We start from the raw sequence: 16780 nt of genomic DNA on the forward strand, positions 1-16780 counted from the left end.
TTCTGATTGTGATTAATCAGGTGAGTAAATCTAAAGGTAAAACTCATGCTAGTGATTTTCCATCTCTCCAGCAAGCTTCCACCACCTTACGAATACATAGTGTATTTACTGCTATTCTTCTTACCGCGATTTCTGACCTGTCAACATGAGTGCAATCGAGCAATAATGCAGATACTCTATGGCTGACACCCTTCCGATAATGGTGCGATAGGCTGTTGGAATTAAACTTAAAACTGGGGCACCTGAATACTTGGTTTAAAGGATTCATCTTGAAGGAATGACTTACATAATATCCTGTAGGAAAAATAAGCGTCAAAGCATTTTAAATATTGTTATTTAGAAAGAAACCTAAAGACCTAGAATTCAATACATGATGGTAACTTATCCAAACTTTAAACAAATTAGAGTGACTTACAACACTACCTTTGCTTTTCTGACAAAGTCTTAAATTCAAGAGTCTTCTCATTCACAAAAGGCTATTAAGCCTTATCATAAGCATAAACAAATACAGAGTTAATATGCATTTTAGTGTAAGCATGGGTTGTTTAACAGTCAGAGGAACAGATAAGACAGAGCTAGTCACCATTACCTTGGGCTTCTTCCAGTCATCCTGAGGTAGATATCATACAGGAATGCTGGGGCCTTATGGCTTACAGCAATCCAGTAATGATATAAAAGATGATTGGAGGTTAGATTTACATTGGGCCGTCTGAAGGCCTGTTCGAGAGGATTCCTCTTGAAAGTGGAAATTACATGGTACTCTGAAGAAGAAAAGTTGTGTAACAGCTTTGATAATAACCATGTAATGAAGTTTTGAAAAAAAAAATCACGTTTTTACAATGCAAAATATTTTACCAAAGATGTCAGAGTTCGTTCATTTAAAAAACAAACTTTTCTACTCTCTAGTAGCTAAGAGAATATGGTTATTAGACTGCTAAACTCAAGTGATTTTATAACTGCTGCTATTCATGAATTTTAATTAGATGAATGAATTTTTTCTAAAATTCACTCTTAAAATCCTTTTAATGTTTTACCTATGTCAGTTTACAGTGTCACTTTCTATATTTCACCTCTCTCGATAGCTTCTTTCTTTCTGTTCCTCTTTCCAGACTCTTATTACTGTACTTACTTAAAAAAGAAAAGGAAAATAATCATCCTTTGCTTAAGATGCTTAAATTAACATACATCAACAGGCTTAAAACAACCCAAAATTAATTTCCGTTGTAATTTACATAGGCTATGTAATGTCAACACAATCAAACCTAGTATCATCTATATTAAATACTTTACTGGAAATGTATACTGAGATAGTCACTAAAATATAATGCTCAATTTCAGCTTTTACTAAACTTTATGACACAATAAAAGATTACCAAAAAACCTAACTCATTAAAAATGTTTATTCTTAAAAGAATACTGAAAATAATTAAAGTTAAAATCACCTTAGATTTTATCTTTTTCTTATATGCTCTAATGGTCAATTTTACACTGAAATAAAAATGCCATAGAAAAATTCTAGGACAAATGTCATACAAAATTTACACTGAAATCAAAATTGTTCTGCAGGGGTAATTATTCAATTAGAGGTTAAATAGGATCTATCACTAAATCAATGCCAAAAAAAATTTTACCTTAAATTCGAACTCATCAACCAACAATTTAAAAATGATTCAATTTCAATGGGTTTTAACCATTTCTATTTAAGTTATACTATTCCTATAGAACTAGGAACACGTATATCTGCTGTGAATCTGTGAATTTAAATAGATTAATAAAGGTTAATAGAAAATATTCTGGCAAACTGTATCCTACTTCCTAACTCCTTTATTAATTAGTCTGAGTACCACTTGATATACCACCTCTTGTAAGAAGTGATACTGTCTATGGATAGGCAATATCAAGACCAAGGGTGCTCACAAGGGAGAAAAAAAGCACTGTTCCCATGCTATAGGTATCTATGAGGGCTACTGCAGAAGGCAGCAGAAAAACAGCAAGGCTTAGACAAGGGTAGGGTGGGTGGGTAAGAATAGACAGCAGGATACTTTTAAATTTGTGAAACATTATAAGGACCACAAGGTAGTACTGGTAGATATTACTTCTAAGATGACAATTAAGAACAAATTGGTAACTCAGTGGCCTTAATGTCTCATAAGTATTCTAACATTAAAACTTCAGGGAGTTTGGTTCTTTAAGATTTATTCTAACATTCAAAAACACAGGTAAAATCATACCAACTTCACCCCAGTGGAAGGGATTAGTGCTGCCTGTTGTACAATTATACACCATGATGTTTCTTGGTCTGCAAAGACAAAGATGAAACCAATTAATCATAATAAGAGGCCAAACATATCCAATCTAAGTCCTACATAGTATTCGAGAAGACATGAGGATGATGGGCATCTTTTCTATGCTAATTATTATTTTTTTAATTATCCTTAAAAGATTAGTTTTTACGTTAATGACTATTTACAATTACCCTTTCTTCTTCCCCTACCAAAAAGAATTACTTATTTTAAAAAAATAGACATTTTTTCTTTCACATTTTTCCTCCTTATATTATTAGGAATATCTGTTTTTAAACATGAGGAAAACATCAAACGACCTCAGCTCTTCTTGTCTTTTTCAGAGGATCTAGTTGAAAAAAAAATTATGGACTAAGTTTCCTTATGCCAAGAACAACATATTCACATAATCCTATCTTTCTTTTTTTTAGGACAGAAAATACTAATTATCAAAAATAAGGGTAGTTTACTACCTAGAAAAAAGAAGTTATTGGGAAGTTTAAAGTTTAAGTGTTACCTGTGAATGCTACTATTACCTTTTAAAGGAAAGATGCTCATGGGTTGATTAAAGCTGCTCTGGTTTAATCAATCATGTTTAATATATGTAATACCATGTTTAACACCATGTTTAATATATGTAAACCATGTTCTGTGAATTTCAGCTTTTTATATATACCAAGTTTTAGTTTGGATTAAAAAATCATCCTTAAGGAGTTTTTTTTTTTTTTTCCTTCATTTTTAACCTCTAGTGAACTTGTCTATCCTGTAAGTAATACATGAGCATTAACATTAATTTTTCATTACTACTGATGGGAGTACTTGCTATTGTCTGTGATAATACCAACTTTTGGAGTTGGCAGTGCTACTGCCTAAATATTGGTATGGCAATATCTGGATGGAGGGATTAATTAACATTACTCAGTAGGTATGTCTTCCCTTTTCAGTTACTACATATTTAATAAGCGACATTGTCACCTCATATACCTATTAACTCCGGAATACCAGGCTGCCGCAAGACTCATGTTGACAACTACATCTACAGGAACAAGATCTGCAAGGGCATTGTTGGAGGCACGTATTGTTCGAAGAATTCCTTTCCCTGCCTTTGTTGAAATTAAAAACAACACCTTAAGATATATAAGCCATAGTGTATATTTAAAGATATACAAAAAGCAGAAAAATGTATAGAATATTAAATAAATCAAAAGGTTTACTTACCGCAATAAAGAGACCACTTGGTCCATTAAAGTTATCAATCCATCCCTAATACCAAAAATTTTAAAAGGGGGAGAAGCTTAGAAACATTATGAAGCTAGAGACTTATTATTTGAACTCTACAACCCCAAATATATACTTGGTAGCTGTCTTCTAAAAACTAAAAAACAAACTAGATTCAGGCCAGACTATTTCTACCAGTCCCAAACAGAAGCAGTCTTCCTCTGGGATCAAAAATGATTGAGTAAAATCATTTTCAAAGGGTTACCTACTACTCTTCCATTAACTCTCTGCAAAGAGAAATTTATAAAAGAGGGTTTATATTGTTAAACACTTTGGCAAAATTAAGCTTGTTCAAGTTTGATTTTATGCTATTTACTAATTCAGTATCCTGAGACTAGGGAAAATGGTAAATCCTCCTCAAAATTATGAATAAAACAGAAAAATAGAATAATTGTCAAAGCAACAAGAGATGCTGTCACTTACTACCATTACACAGACCTAGGTTTTGCCTAAATCAATTTACCCAACTGGTTTATATTTCTGCTTTCTCTCATTCCAGGAATTCACAAATACCTTAACACCCTGTACCTTTTTTAGCTTTGTGATCTACAGAGGAAGGGGTCTACCTCTTGGAAGATCTGCTTCTTTTTGGTACTAAGAAACAAACCAAATCTCCTCTGACTTAAGAAAATGTCACAGCTTCTGATTTAATTTTCAATTAGGATTTTTTAAATGTTGATCTACATTTCTATACACCCAGCATCACATTATAGAAATGAAAGTACCAATAAAATTAACTCTATGAACACAAAACAGCTTTGCCATGGTAATTCACCTTTAGTAAATAATACCTGTTCTTAAAGAACTGCCAGCTCTTTTTATACAACTTAAAATTCTCAACTCCAATTATTTACAAAGGTTTCTAACAACTTACTGGAAAAGGTTCTTTCCAACTGGCACCAACAATCGATGGCCTTACAATTGCCACATTTAGTTTTGCTCCTTCTTGTTGTACAACATATTCTGCCAATGCTTTTGTGTATATGTATGTATTAGGTCTGTCTCCTATCAATTTTGGCGTGATATCATTTACTAGGCCATCATCCATCCACCTGGTAAAGAAATTGCATACAAATATATTTCCAGATATTTTACTATAAAATGAAAAGCTACTTAATTGAACTTTGCACATTCAAACATACCTGTTGTTCTGACTCAAATCATTTGACAATTTTTACTGAAAAATGGAACTCAGTCTTATTTTTCTTAAACATCAACTACAGGTCCACAATCCCTTATCAGCAATTTCTATATCCAAAAAGATCTGAAAACTAAGAGTTCTTTCATAAATCATACGGTGGATAGCAAAATCTGATCTACACTGACTTATGGTCTTCTTTTTGATACAACTTAGTTTAAACGTTCATATATTTTATATGTATTTGATGAGGGATACTAACCCAGATCAAGCTAAAGTTTTATCTTATTACATAGTACATAAGTTATATTCCCTCTCTAAAGTCCAAATAAATTCCAAAATATATCTGAAACCTTTTAGAAGGTTGCAGATTAGGAAATATAGATCTGTATATAACCACCTAATGAAGTAACATGTTAAATTATATACAGTTACAATTAACATACATTTATAATGAACATAAAAGGCATAAAAGGCCTAGTATGATGAACAATAAAAATAAATTGAACCATGCTATAAAAATTCAATTAGCAACCTACTATGAAGTCAAAAAATCCCTCCAATTCTCTTTGAAGAAATGGTCTACTCTGTTCATCTGTAAAAGGAGGGTGGTATACTAGGTGGTGTCCATGGTTTTTCCTAAACTTCTAATTCTAATACATTATGTACTTGTTTTCAGTTCTAATATGTTATGTACTTGTTTTCAGTTCTAATACATTATGTACTTGTTTTTCCTTCTTGTCGATAATGTTATGTATGCAAGTAGACTCAGTATATTGTCATACTCTAATGATACCCATACTAATTGACAAAAAGGCATAAAATGGAGATCAAGTTAAAATTTTCTTCTGTATATGGAAGTACTTTTTGTATATGAAAGGAAAAGAACATTAATTAAATAGAAGGGAAATTGCTACCCAACTTAGGAAAAATTCCACCATGGAGATGAGATTTGAAAAATGAAAGGGATAGTTGACACATGGGGGAAAAAAAAACCTGCCTAAACTCAGGAGAAACTTTAGCCAGTAAGCCTTATTACTAGAACGAGTTTACAGAACAAACCCATGAGTTATCTTAAAATTATGTTACCTAGATTTCTTTGCAGCAAGGAAAGGAGATACAGCATTAGCTTACAAGTTCTTTTTCAGTTTCTCAGATGTTTGTATATATTGTTAGTAAGAGAAAAAGTAAAATGCTTCATTAACTTCCACACTCAACTTTTCCCACAGATATTAAACACTTCTGTCTATTGACCTATGAAGAAAATGAAGTAGATATTTGGGACCATCTAAGAAAACGAGTGAGAAAATAGAAATTAGGGAATTACAATGAAAATGTCTTGGTAATTTCTCATACTTATTTTTTTTTTACAATCTGTTTCCTCATATTAGCAGGAAAGCCTTAAAGAAAAGACTGTGCTTATTTTAAGAGAAAGCAGCAGATGTTAACTAAGTAGTTAAAGTGGGTAGAATCTCTGGAAAGAAAGGAGACTAAAAGAGACAGGGAAAAAGAAAGAACGAAAAAATTCAAAGATATTATATAAGGATTAACAAATGCGAAAATACGGTGGATACTGGAATGTTTATATAATTGCAGTCTATAGAAGTAAAAAAGATCTCTCTTTTCTTGGCTGAACCTTGTCTGTTTGATGAGAAGGCCTAAGCTGCAGCAAATGAGAACAACGTCATGGTATACACTACCTCATTTAATCCCTATCTATCAATACTCACAAAAAATTTTCATGTAATAATTGCTGACAAGATCTCAATCCTCAGAAAGATGATAAACAGTAAGACAAAGGGTATGAGTTAAAAGACTATGATTCCTCTGATTCTCTAATAATTAAAGGCCCCTCTATAGATATACTCCATGGGCGGGGGGTGGTGAGTGCAATCCTTTAATAAATTAGAGGCCTGCTATTAAACAGGCAGTCATGGGTCTCCACAGGTACTTCTTGGTTGCTAAGATTGATTCCCTGAAAAAGGCAGCACCTAATATCACTAATAAGATGTTCAGGAGCCTTCCTCCAAATGTTACCATTATACTTGGTCAAAAGTGAAAACTACACATTGACTTCACTAACATTTATTTAGATATTAATCTACACAATAAAAAGAATATAGGGGATATGCAAAAAATTTCTTAAGAAAAGAGATAAATGTATGTGTGTGTTTGTGCATGTGTATATGGGGTGTGGTGATGAGTAGAGGGAGAAGAGCTTGAATCCAAAGGTTATTTTTCTTTTTTTTTTTTTTTGAGACAGAGTCTCGCTGTGTTGCCCAGGCTGGAGTGCAGAGGCGCGATCTCAACTCACTGCAACCTCTGCTTCCCGGATTCAAGCAACTCTCCTGCCTCAGCCTCCTAAGTAGCTGGGACTACAGGCGCCCGCCACCACGCCTGGCTAATTTTTTTGTATTTTCAGTGAGATGGGGTTTCGCTATGTTAGCCAGGCTGCTCTCGAACTCCTGACCTCATGATCCGCCCGCCTTGGCCTCTTTTGGGATCAAAGTAAATGTATATAAATTTCAAACAAACATACTCTAAAGAATCAATCAGCTTCTTGGGATCCACAGGTGGTGGATAGACGACTTCATCAATATGCTTTCGATTACAGTAGGCATATGCTGTTGATACATGCATGAACACTTCCAGATTCTTCATTTGTTGTGCAAGGAGAATAAGCTGTCGCGTTGCAATCACATTTAACTGAACAGCATCTCTGTTTAAAAAGAAAAAGTAACAATAGAAAATTAGGAAACTATGTTATTTTACCTGTTAAAAAAATCTTATTTTCATTAGAAAGGTAGAGAAACAGAGACAGAAATTTTTGTTTCTCTACAACTTAGCCTTTAGCTGTGATTGTGTGCATTTTATTTCCATATTAAATATGTTCACTCTATCAGCTGTGTTAAAAAAAATTTTTGATTATAAAATAAAACTGCATTGCAGCTCTTAATAATTAAAGTAGAGTGCTCGCTTCGGCAGCACATATACTAAAATTGAAACGATACAGAGAAGATTAGCATGGCCCCTGCGCAAGGATGACATGCAAATTCGTGAAGCGTTCCATATTTAAAAAAAAAAATTAAAAAAAATAATAATAATTAAAGTAGAAATTTAAAAATTATGTAATTGTCCAGGAACAAACAGATAATTTCAGTCTTTAGCTTCTATGCACACATTTTGAAGTCATGCTGGACTTACTTTTAAAAAGTATAATCTTGCATAATATGGATGTGCCACAGGGAGAAAAAAACAGAATGACTAAGTAATTTTAAAATGTTAAGGTACAGTCACTAATAAGGGTGATACAGCCAGAGAAAACTCAGAAACATTAAATTATATTAACATATAATCAAGAAAGAATATGTCTATTTCCCTCTTTGTAGCAATCAATCCAAACACTTTTCTAAGGCTACCTTATAAAATTCAAAGGGACATTATAATAAAACTGGTACATTTGTTACAAAGCATACGCAAAACCCCAAAATAATCTATATATTCCCTTCTTGGAATTTACTTGAAGTAAATAATTCCACAAAAGCAAAAGCATATAAGCAGAAAAGTTATCAATGAAGCATCATGTAATAATAAAAACCTAGAGAGCCCAAATATTCACTATGGAATATGGAATGACTCAATAAAGTAGGTATTTTATCACAATGAAAGAATATAAGTCACTAAAATAATTATGTGAAGTCTATAAAAACATGAAAAATTTGTATGAATAATACCAAAAAAATACATACAATATGATGTGAAGCAGGATTAAAAACAAGGCTCTGGAATCAGGACTGTGTTCAAATCCTGACTTGGCCTACCTATCAGGACATAAAGTTACTGAAGCACTCAGGCCTCAGTTTTCTTACCTGGAAATGGGAACAGTAATGAAACCTACCTACTAAGATTGGTATAAAATTAAACAAATAGCTTGCAAGCATTTAGCAGTATTTCTAACATAGTCACCAAACAGGCAGTCAACAAATATTTCTTAAGGTAATGAGATGGTGGATAGATTTGCTTTGTATTAAACTTCTGTTTACAGCTTTTTAAAAACTGACCAAGAGATCTATTGTACAACATAAAGACTATAGTTAATATCAATGTATTGTTATTTTTAAAAATTACGAAGAGAGTGGATTTTAGGCATTCTCACCACACAAAGTATGAGATAATGAATATGCTAATTAGCTCATTTGACCATTACAATGTATACATATTTCAAAACATGTTGTACACAAAAACTTTGGTCAACTAAAAAAATAAAAACAAACAAAAGACTTAAATACTCAATACCAGTGAGAAAAATGGCAAAGTAATACACTGTTGTTGATACTACAAACTGACACAAATGATTTGAAGGAAACTAGGACATGTTCAAGTACCAGGAATTACAGAAAAGGTATATTTATTAATCTAGTTAACCTGTTGAAATTAACTCAGAGGAAAAACTTGTTCTAATCTTCATTTTTCAAATAAAAAGAAACTAAAATTCCTTAAAGTTTATTCTAAGTGAATAATACATAAACTGTGGTATGTCAACATGATGGAACATCATCAAATCACTAAAATTATAACTACAGAAAAACTTAGAAATACAGAAATTGTTTCTATATTAAGTTTTAAAAGTAAAACTAGAAAGTCTATATTTATAACAAAGAAAAATAATGTTCAAACACAAAGGAAATTTTTTTAAAAAACAAAAATAGTTTTCAGTACTTTCCAAAATTCTTTTATTTTCAGTATTTAAGAAAAAAATCCAACTATTGTTTTAAAAGGCCAGGATATGTCATAGATAGAATCCAGTCCACTTACTTCACTGTAAAGCAGTGCTTTGATGTCTATCACATTTGCAAAACAATGGGGATAGGGAGAGTACTGTTTGGGAGAGGAATACAGAGAATATTCTGTTACAGGTTCCTGAGGACAGGACAACAAGTTCTGGGTCACCAGGAACAAGGAATAGCTCCAGGAGAGAAAAAAAGTCCTGTGCCATATTTTTTCTTTTAATTTAATAGTATCCGAGACCCCATGAAAAAATACTAGAAATAATTTTTTTTAATGAAATAATTGGGTTGAGCTCTTAAAATCATGGATGCACCTTTTTTTTTTTTTTCTTCCTTGTCTCAATTGAGGGAGAAAATCTGTTTAAGTGAAAATCCAACAAGAAAGACATTTCACATAGAAGATACTATCCACTAGACTATAAGGGAATGCACTATTTTCTTTTGCATTTGCAAAACAATAGGGGCAGGAAGAGCAATGTTTTGGGAAAAGTACACAAAGGATATTCTGTTACATGTCCCTGAGGATGGTGACAGAGTTTCTAGGTCACCGAAAATAAGGGATAACTTGAGAGGAACACTTCTGTGCCTTGCCTTTTTCCCTTTGCATCTGTACCTGAGAGCCCAAACCTGAAGCCATTCTGCGCCCACATGAGTAATGTCTAGTATCTCTCTGCCAGGCTAGTTAACCTAACTCTGTTTTACCTCAATCCAATTTCTACTCCACTGACCTTCAGAATGAGACTCTGACATGTTATATCAGAAGTCATTTAGTACTAAACAAAAATAATAGTTTCGTTGTTTTGGTCATACGGAGTCATAAATGTATCTTCAATAAGACAGGCTTTTGGGAGAGGGGTACAAAATGAGAAAGTCTTTGTAATTAGAATCCTTCACTAAATGAAGACATGGAAATCACTTCAAAGAAAAATTTAAGAAGAAAAAAAGCTCAATGACCTGAAATGCCAATACATTTTCTTGTTTGTCTTTCTTCTACAGGCATCTTAGGTTCTTCAAAGAAATCTATGTTGATAATATTTCTAACGACCTTAAATCAGGGTTCTCATACTTGGCATAACATATACCTACCTGGCAGTGTATTAAAAATGCAGACTCCTGGACCTCATCATCAGATACTTTTAACACATGAAATGAGGTCTGGAAAACTATTTTAAATAAGTTCTCCAGGCCATTTTGACACAAATCTCTTTTCCACCCTCCTGCCGCTGAGAAAATGCTGCCTAGATGAGATCTCATCACTACTGCCACCATTTTTTAAAAATCTTAATGAAAATACAGACACAGACATTTAGGGAACAATGAGTCAATCTTAGAGTAAGGGGCTCAGTCATCTGTAATTTAAAACATGTCTCCAAAGCTGATTCTAACAGCAATGGTCCTAAAGGGACAAAACAAGGTCCAACAGTAACTAAATCACACCTAAGACTCTTGCTAAAAACAAGAACTCTGGAGTATGATTCCAAAATTAAAAAGTCAAACTTTGGCAAGTCTAGGAATATGCATTTTTAACACACTTTCCAGTAATTCTTAAGATTCTTAATACTTTCTAAAGTTTGATAATCAATGACCAACAAACTCAATAGTTTCTTGATCTTTTCTAAGCATCAATCTTAACTTCCATTCCTTTCTGAAAATCTTCCATATTCATACCTTGGGTCTTATCACCCAGAATTCTTTTATTTCTAAAATTTTGTACTATGAATTTTCCCCAAACCACACCATCTGTCCATCTATCTCTCCCTTCAGCCTGGTTTTTGTCCTCACATTCTCCAGTTTCTTGCCTCTCCATTACTGTCAACTCTATTGACCCTGTCTTACTTGCACTTCCTTTACTAGTACCTTCCCTTATACCAGATCCCATGATGAACTACTTAAGTCACTCCTTTTATTACCTTCACTTCTCCCCTCGCTTTTTTTTTTTTTGAGATGGAGTTTCGCTCTTGTGGCCCAGGCTGGCAATGGTGTCATCTCGGCTCACTGCAACCTCCACATCCCAGGTTCAAGTGATTGTTCTGCCTCAGCCTCCCAAGTAGCTGAGATTACAGGTGTGCACCACCATGCCCGGCTCATTTTTGTATTATTAGTAGAGACAAGGTTTCACCATGTTGGCCAGGCTGGTCTTGAACTCCTGACCTCAGGTGATCCACCTGCCTCAGCCTCCCAAAGTGCTAGGATTACAGGCATGAGCCACCAGGCCCGACCCTCCCCACACTTTTTGTCAGTATTTCCTTATGAATCCTAAGCCTGATATCTATTTTTCACCTGTCTCAAGATTTAGGAACCACCACATCTGAAAATAAGTGAGCTCTATCTACCTTCTCTCAACTCTAATAGCATTTCACATATGTTCCTTAATAAATCCTTATTTTCTATCCTATATTATGGTTATTTTGCATATCCTATCTCCTCTAGATCACATGCACTTTGCAAATAAGATCTGTGTGCAATTTATGTTGGTTTCTCTCCCAAGGTATTGGGCTTAACGTTGTAGTAACATCTGAAAACTTCCTCCCAACAGTAAAAGCTTCACGCCATTTTTTATTTGTGGGTTAACTTAACAAGTAGTTATGAAGAGTAACTGTTAGTGAAACCCTGTCTCTACAAAAAATACAAAAATTAGCCAGGCATGTTGGCATATTCCTGTAGTACCAGTTACTAGGGAGGCTGAGGTGGGAGGATCACTTGAGCCCAGGAGGTCGAGGCTGCAGTGAGCCGTGATCTTGTCATTGCACTCTCAGCCTGGGCAATAAAGGTGAGACCCTATCTCAAACAAAAACAAAAACAAAAACAAACAGTAATTCTTTCATACGAAGTTGTTATATGCCTACTGGGAGTATTAAAGAGTGTCTGACCCAAACCTAACGTCCTATCACCACTTGGATGTCAACATACATTAAAATTGCTTCCCAGAAATAATTTCAATGTAATGACAAGGGCTAGATCAATGAACATATATGCCTTGACAAAGGAAGAGAAGAACAATGTAATATGTAAGATGCCTTCTGCTATGGCATCTCTAGTAAAATAAGAAAATAATAATGAGAAGGTGTCCTTTTCATTAATGGTAGCCTTGCCTACCCTAGGGGGACAGAAAGAAAGTTCCCTGAAAGTGCTGTACTTTGATCCTACTTGTAAAGCTTCCCTTTATGAGTTTTACCCTAATCAATGTTTCCTGTTCACCTTTCAAAGCATATAACTTTGCCCGTTAAGTCAATGAGGACTATACCACCATTAGCCAATATCTATATATGCTTTTCATGAAAACATGCTAAGCTTCATAAAGCTGTGTAAACTCTTTCTTTTGTCTATGAAGGAAATAATAAAAGCCAGAACTATGGGGGCAAAAACTCTATTATGCTGACCACTTCACACTAATGAATTTTAGGAAAAGATAAAGCACTAAAAATTAGAGATCACATTCTCAATCTTGGAAATGCTAGTTAAAAACAAATAGTTAGACCTATATACAAAAATATATACACACAACGAAAATTTTAAATGTAAAAAATAAGGAGTTTTGTTAGTTTATGAGGGTATCAGTCCCTTTAAAGTTTCTTATAGGTGTTACTTTTAAAAATAATTTTTAAAAGTCATTTGTATACAGCTTTATTTGAAGATTAATACATGTTCATAGTAGAAAAAATAATATGCAGGTAAGACTAAAAACCTACCTGTAACTGCAACATTCAAAGATAAATGTATTATCAGCAAATATAGAAAGACATGTACATAAATACATCTACACATATATTTTATGAAAATAAGATCATATTATAGTCCTAATAACATTCTTTTGTCACCTTTGAATCATTAACACATAATGGCGGCACAATATTTTACCTGTCGGCTGCACAGAAAGAGCTAAAAAATAAATAAAGTAACTGCTACACATTCAGATTTCCTGTCATGGACAGGCAAACAGACATCACTTAAATTTCCTGAAGGAAAAAAAAATAATCTTTTGAGAAATGTTACTTCAATTTTATAAATCAGGAAGCTGAGGCTTAAGGAGGTTAATAACTTACACAAACTCACCAGTAAATAAATGATATGGTCAAGATTAGAGCTAATGTATGTAATTCCAAAGCTCATAGCCCTTCCATTACAATGCTGCCTCAGCTTCCTCAAGCGTACAATGAATTTGCCTATAATATTATAGTAGGTAAGGTGACCATGGAATAAAATAATTAATGAGAAAATACCTTGAAAACCCACAAAGGACTACTGCAGAGATCTAAGGGACTATTACAGTGCCCTCACCTGGAATACAGGCAAAACATACTGTAAGGCTTTGGCACTGAACTGTCACCTTATATAATGTTGACTGATGTTTATACTTCCGTATTAGATAAAGACAATATGGGGAATAATATCAAACCTTTTGTAATTAGAACTTAATTTTTAATATTTTTTTATTCCTAATTACTTTGTTTGTAGAGACAGGGTCTCATTATGTTGCCAAGGCTGGCTTCAAGCGATCCTCCCACCTCAGCCTCAGAACTCAATTTTTAAACTTCTAAAAATGTATTTTATTTTTAAAATTGACATAACTGTACATATTTATAAGATACATAGCGGTGTTTTGATGCATACAATGTATAGTAATTAGATCAGGGTGAGTGGCACATCTATCATCTCAAACACTTACCATTTCTTTGTTAGAGCATTCAATATCCTCCTTTTAGTTATTTATCTTTAAAACATTTTAAAGAGAACGTTTTACATTTCAAGTAGCTTTGAAACCTATACCAAGTCTATACCATTTTAATTGGCATGAGACTATACAATTAGATTGACATTATAAAAACTGTGATTTTAGCCACACTGTCAAAAAGAATGCTCTGAATTCAGAACCATTATTTGAAATGCATACTCATTACATTTTTTAGGAATAGTGGACATTTAGAGTCTTTTTCTTGCAACAGGCATCGTGAAAGATGTCTAAATTATTTTTTAAATTAAATTTATGTCCAACATACCTTGCCCCTAGCACTACCACAAAAGTTTGAAAATAAAAAAACTTTATTATTTTAATTTGTAAGTGTGTGATTTAAATTTATAAGCAATTTTACCTTATCCTGTAAAACCTGAGTCTAATTTTGTTTATTTTCACAAGGATAGGATGTGAATTAGAAGAATAAAGCTGCTGGGGTTTAGGCTTCTGAAGAAAGAGAAGATAAACACTATTAGTTGTTAAGACTAAGTTTTCTTCTACTCCATTTTTTGCCTCTTCCCTGTTGCATGTTTAAATTCATGGCAACTTCTTCCAATAAACATGTATTAGATATCCAAGGTTTTTAAACTGAGAAGAAGAAGAAGAAAATTCTTTTAACACTTGGTAGGACACTGAAAGCCACAGTTAACATATGGCAAATAGTGTCAAATCACATTCAAAACAACTTGACTAAAAAGTAGAATTAAAATGAGATTTTTAAATAACTATACTGAAGTCCAAATATTATATAATTACCTGTACTTACCTTAAATTTTCATTAAACCTTACTGTAGCTGCACAGTGGAATATAATATTTGTAGAATCTACGATCACCTCTTTATCTTCTTCACTAAGAGCCAGTTTAGGTTGGGTGAGTTCGCTGTTGATTGCTATAATTTTCTCTCTAAAATCTGGATTTTCATCTCTCAATCTGTCAAAGAGCTATCAAAGGGGAAAAATATTTTAGGGCAGTATTTTTCCACTTTCTAACACTCCTTATCACCATTTTTTCCCACCAAGGATAACTGTTTTTTTAGAAACTTAAACTATGCAATTCCTAAAGTTGCTATTCTTAATGGCTATTATTCTGTATAGAAAACACCCTATGAGTCCTACACTATCATCCCCATTTTGCAGATAAGGAATCTGAGACTCAGAGAAGTTAAGGAGTTTGCTAAGTACATAAAGCTGGTAGTTCAGAGTTGAATTTGAACTGTCCATGCCTTGGCTGATTAGATTGTATCACCCCTCAGAATAGACTTCAGCAACAGACATCAGGACAATGTTTAAAATGATCATTCAGATTTCTAAAATCTAGATCTTAATTTTTCACTTCACTTCATTTTTATTTTATTCCCTTTTGGTAGATTAGAGAAAAACATGATTTACATTCTACCTAAAATTTTAGAACAAATTTTTAAAAAGGAAAACAAAGTCAACATGTTAAAGGAAAAAGTTGGTAAGCAAATGCAAACTAGAAACTGAACAAACCTCGGAAGTATTACATATACAGTATTTAAGCTGCAAATTCAACATTCTTTAAGTGTACCCAAAGGAATAAATTTTGCTAGACAATCAGATCACAAAATGATTACAGTTTAAAGGCATATTCGATTGTGAGTCAAGTTAAACTTTTTATCCCAGATTTGACAGAGGAACACTGATGCTACCTCCAGGTCACTGCACTAACACATTTGAAGTTCATACTTGAAGTTTAATGGGAGTCTTAACTTAAGGAGAAAGACAAATAACATATCAGTGCTCACTTTTACCTTCCTGGATGACTTTAGTATATAACAGTCTTCCCGCTCCTACTGATAGCTTCTACTGCTACTTCCACTGCTAGCACATGACTTGAATATTAATGTATTCTTATATTAATAAAAACTTACTATTTCATACGAGCCAGGCAGGAACCTTCTAGATTCTAAAGACACAACGAAATGGCCTTTGGTCCAAGTAAATGTACAATTAAAATATAGTGTTCTAAGTAATAACAGGTAAGTGTTATGGGCCTGCATAGGAGAAACAACTAACCCAGCTTTGAAGGAACACACACAAGCTGGCTTCTCAGAGAAAATGACACTTAACAGAATGTGTGTGTGTGTGTGTGGGGTATGTGTGTGAGTTAGGGACAAAAGTGAGGGAGGAAGGCCCTGAAATTGCAAAGTAGAATAATAGTGTTTCTAGGCAGAGGAAGTAGTATGTATAACCCCTTAGAAATCAGAAGGCATTAACATGCTTGGGAAATTAAAAATAATTCAGTCAGCCTAGAACATAGAGTATGCAGGAAAAAGCGGCCAGAGTTGTATGGAGATAAGAAAGGCCAGATAACTGTGTCTTTTAAGCCACGTTAAAAAGATGAATTTTATTTGGGAGTAATGGTGAGCTATTGATAGATTTTTTTTTTTTGAGATGGGAGTCTCGCTCTGTTGCCCAGGCTTGAGTGCAGTGGTGCGATCTTGGCTCACTGCAAGCTCCACCTTCCAGGTTGACACCATTCTCCTGCCTCAGCCTCCTGAGGAGCTAGGACTACAGGCACTTGCCACCACACCCAGCTAAT

General features: G+C 33.7%; 1 protein-coding gene and 1 non-coding gene across 3 annotated transcripts in view; one reads left to right on the forward strand and one right to left on the reverse strand.

Annotated features, from left to right (window-relative positions):
- FAR1 (fatty acyl-CoA reductase 1) overlaps positions 1-16780 on the reverse strand; it is a 63462-nt gene that overhangs the window by 16810 nt on the left and 29872 nt on the right. For both annotated transcript variants that reach the window (XM_008006197.3, XM_073018129.1), the window contains exons 3-9: positions 14984-15159; positions 7238-7417; positions 4435-4612; positions 3501-3545; positions 3267-3385; positions 2232-2299; positions 590-761 (exon numbers count right to left, since the gene is read on the reverse strand). In XM_008006197.3, the coding sequence (XP_008004388.1) occupies positions 590-761; positions 2232-2299; positions 3267-3385; positions 3501-3545; positions 4435-4612; positions 7238-7417; positions 14984-15159 (938 nt within the window). The remainder of the gene's footprint in view (positions 1-589; positions 762-2231; positions 2300-3266; positions 3386-3500; positions 3546-4434; positions 4613-7237; positions 7418-14983; positions 15160-16780) is intronic.
- LOC119624529 (U6 spliceosomal RNA) lies at positions 7668-7774 on the forward strand. The gene has a single exon (XR_005240695.2). It is a non-coding gene; the product is annotated as a U6 spliceosomal RNA (small nuclear RNA).

This window comes from Chlorocebus sabaeus, chromosome 1 (assembly GCF_047675955.1).
Source record: "Chlorocebus sabaeus isolate Y175 chromosome 1, mChlSab1.0.hap1, whole genome shotgun sequence".
Lineage (NCBI taxonomy): Eukaryota > Metazoa > Chordata > Mammalia > Primates > Cercopithecidae > Chlorocebus > Chlorocebus sabaeus.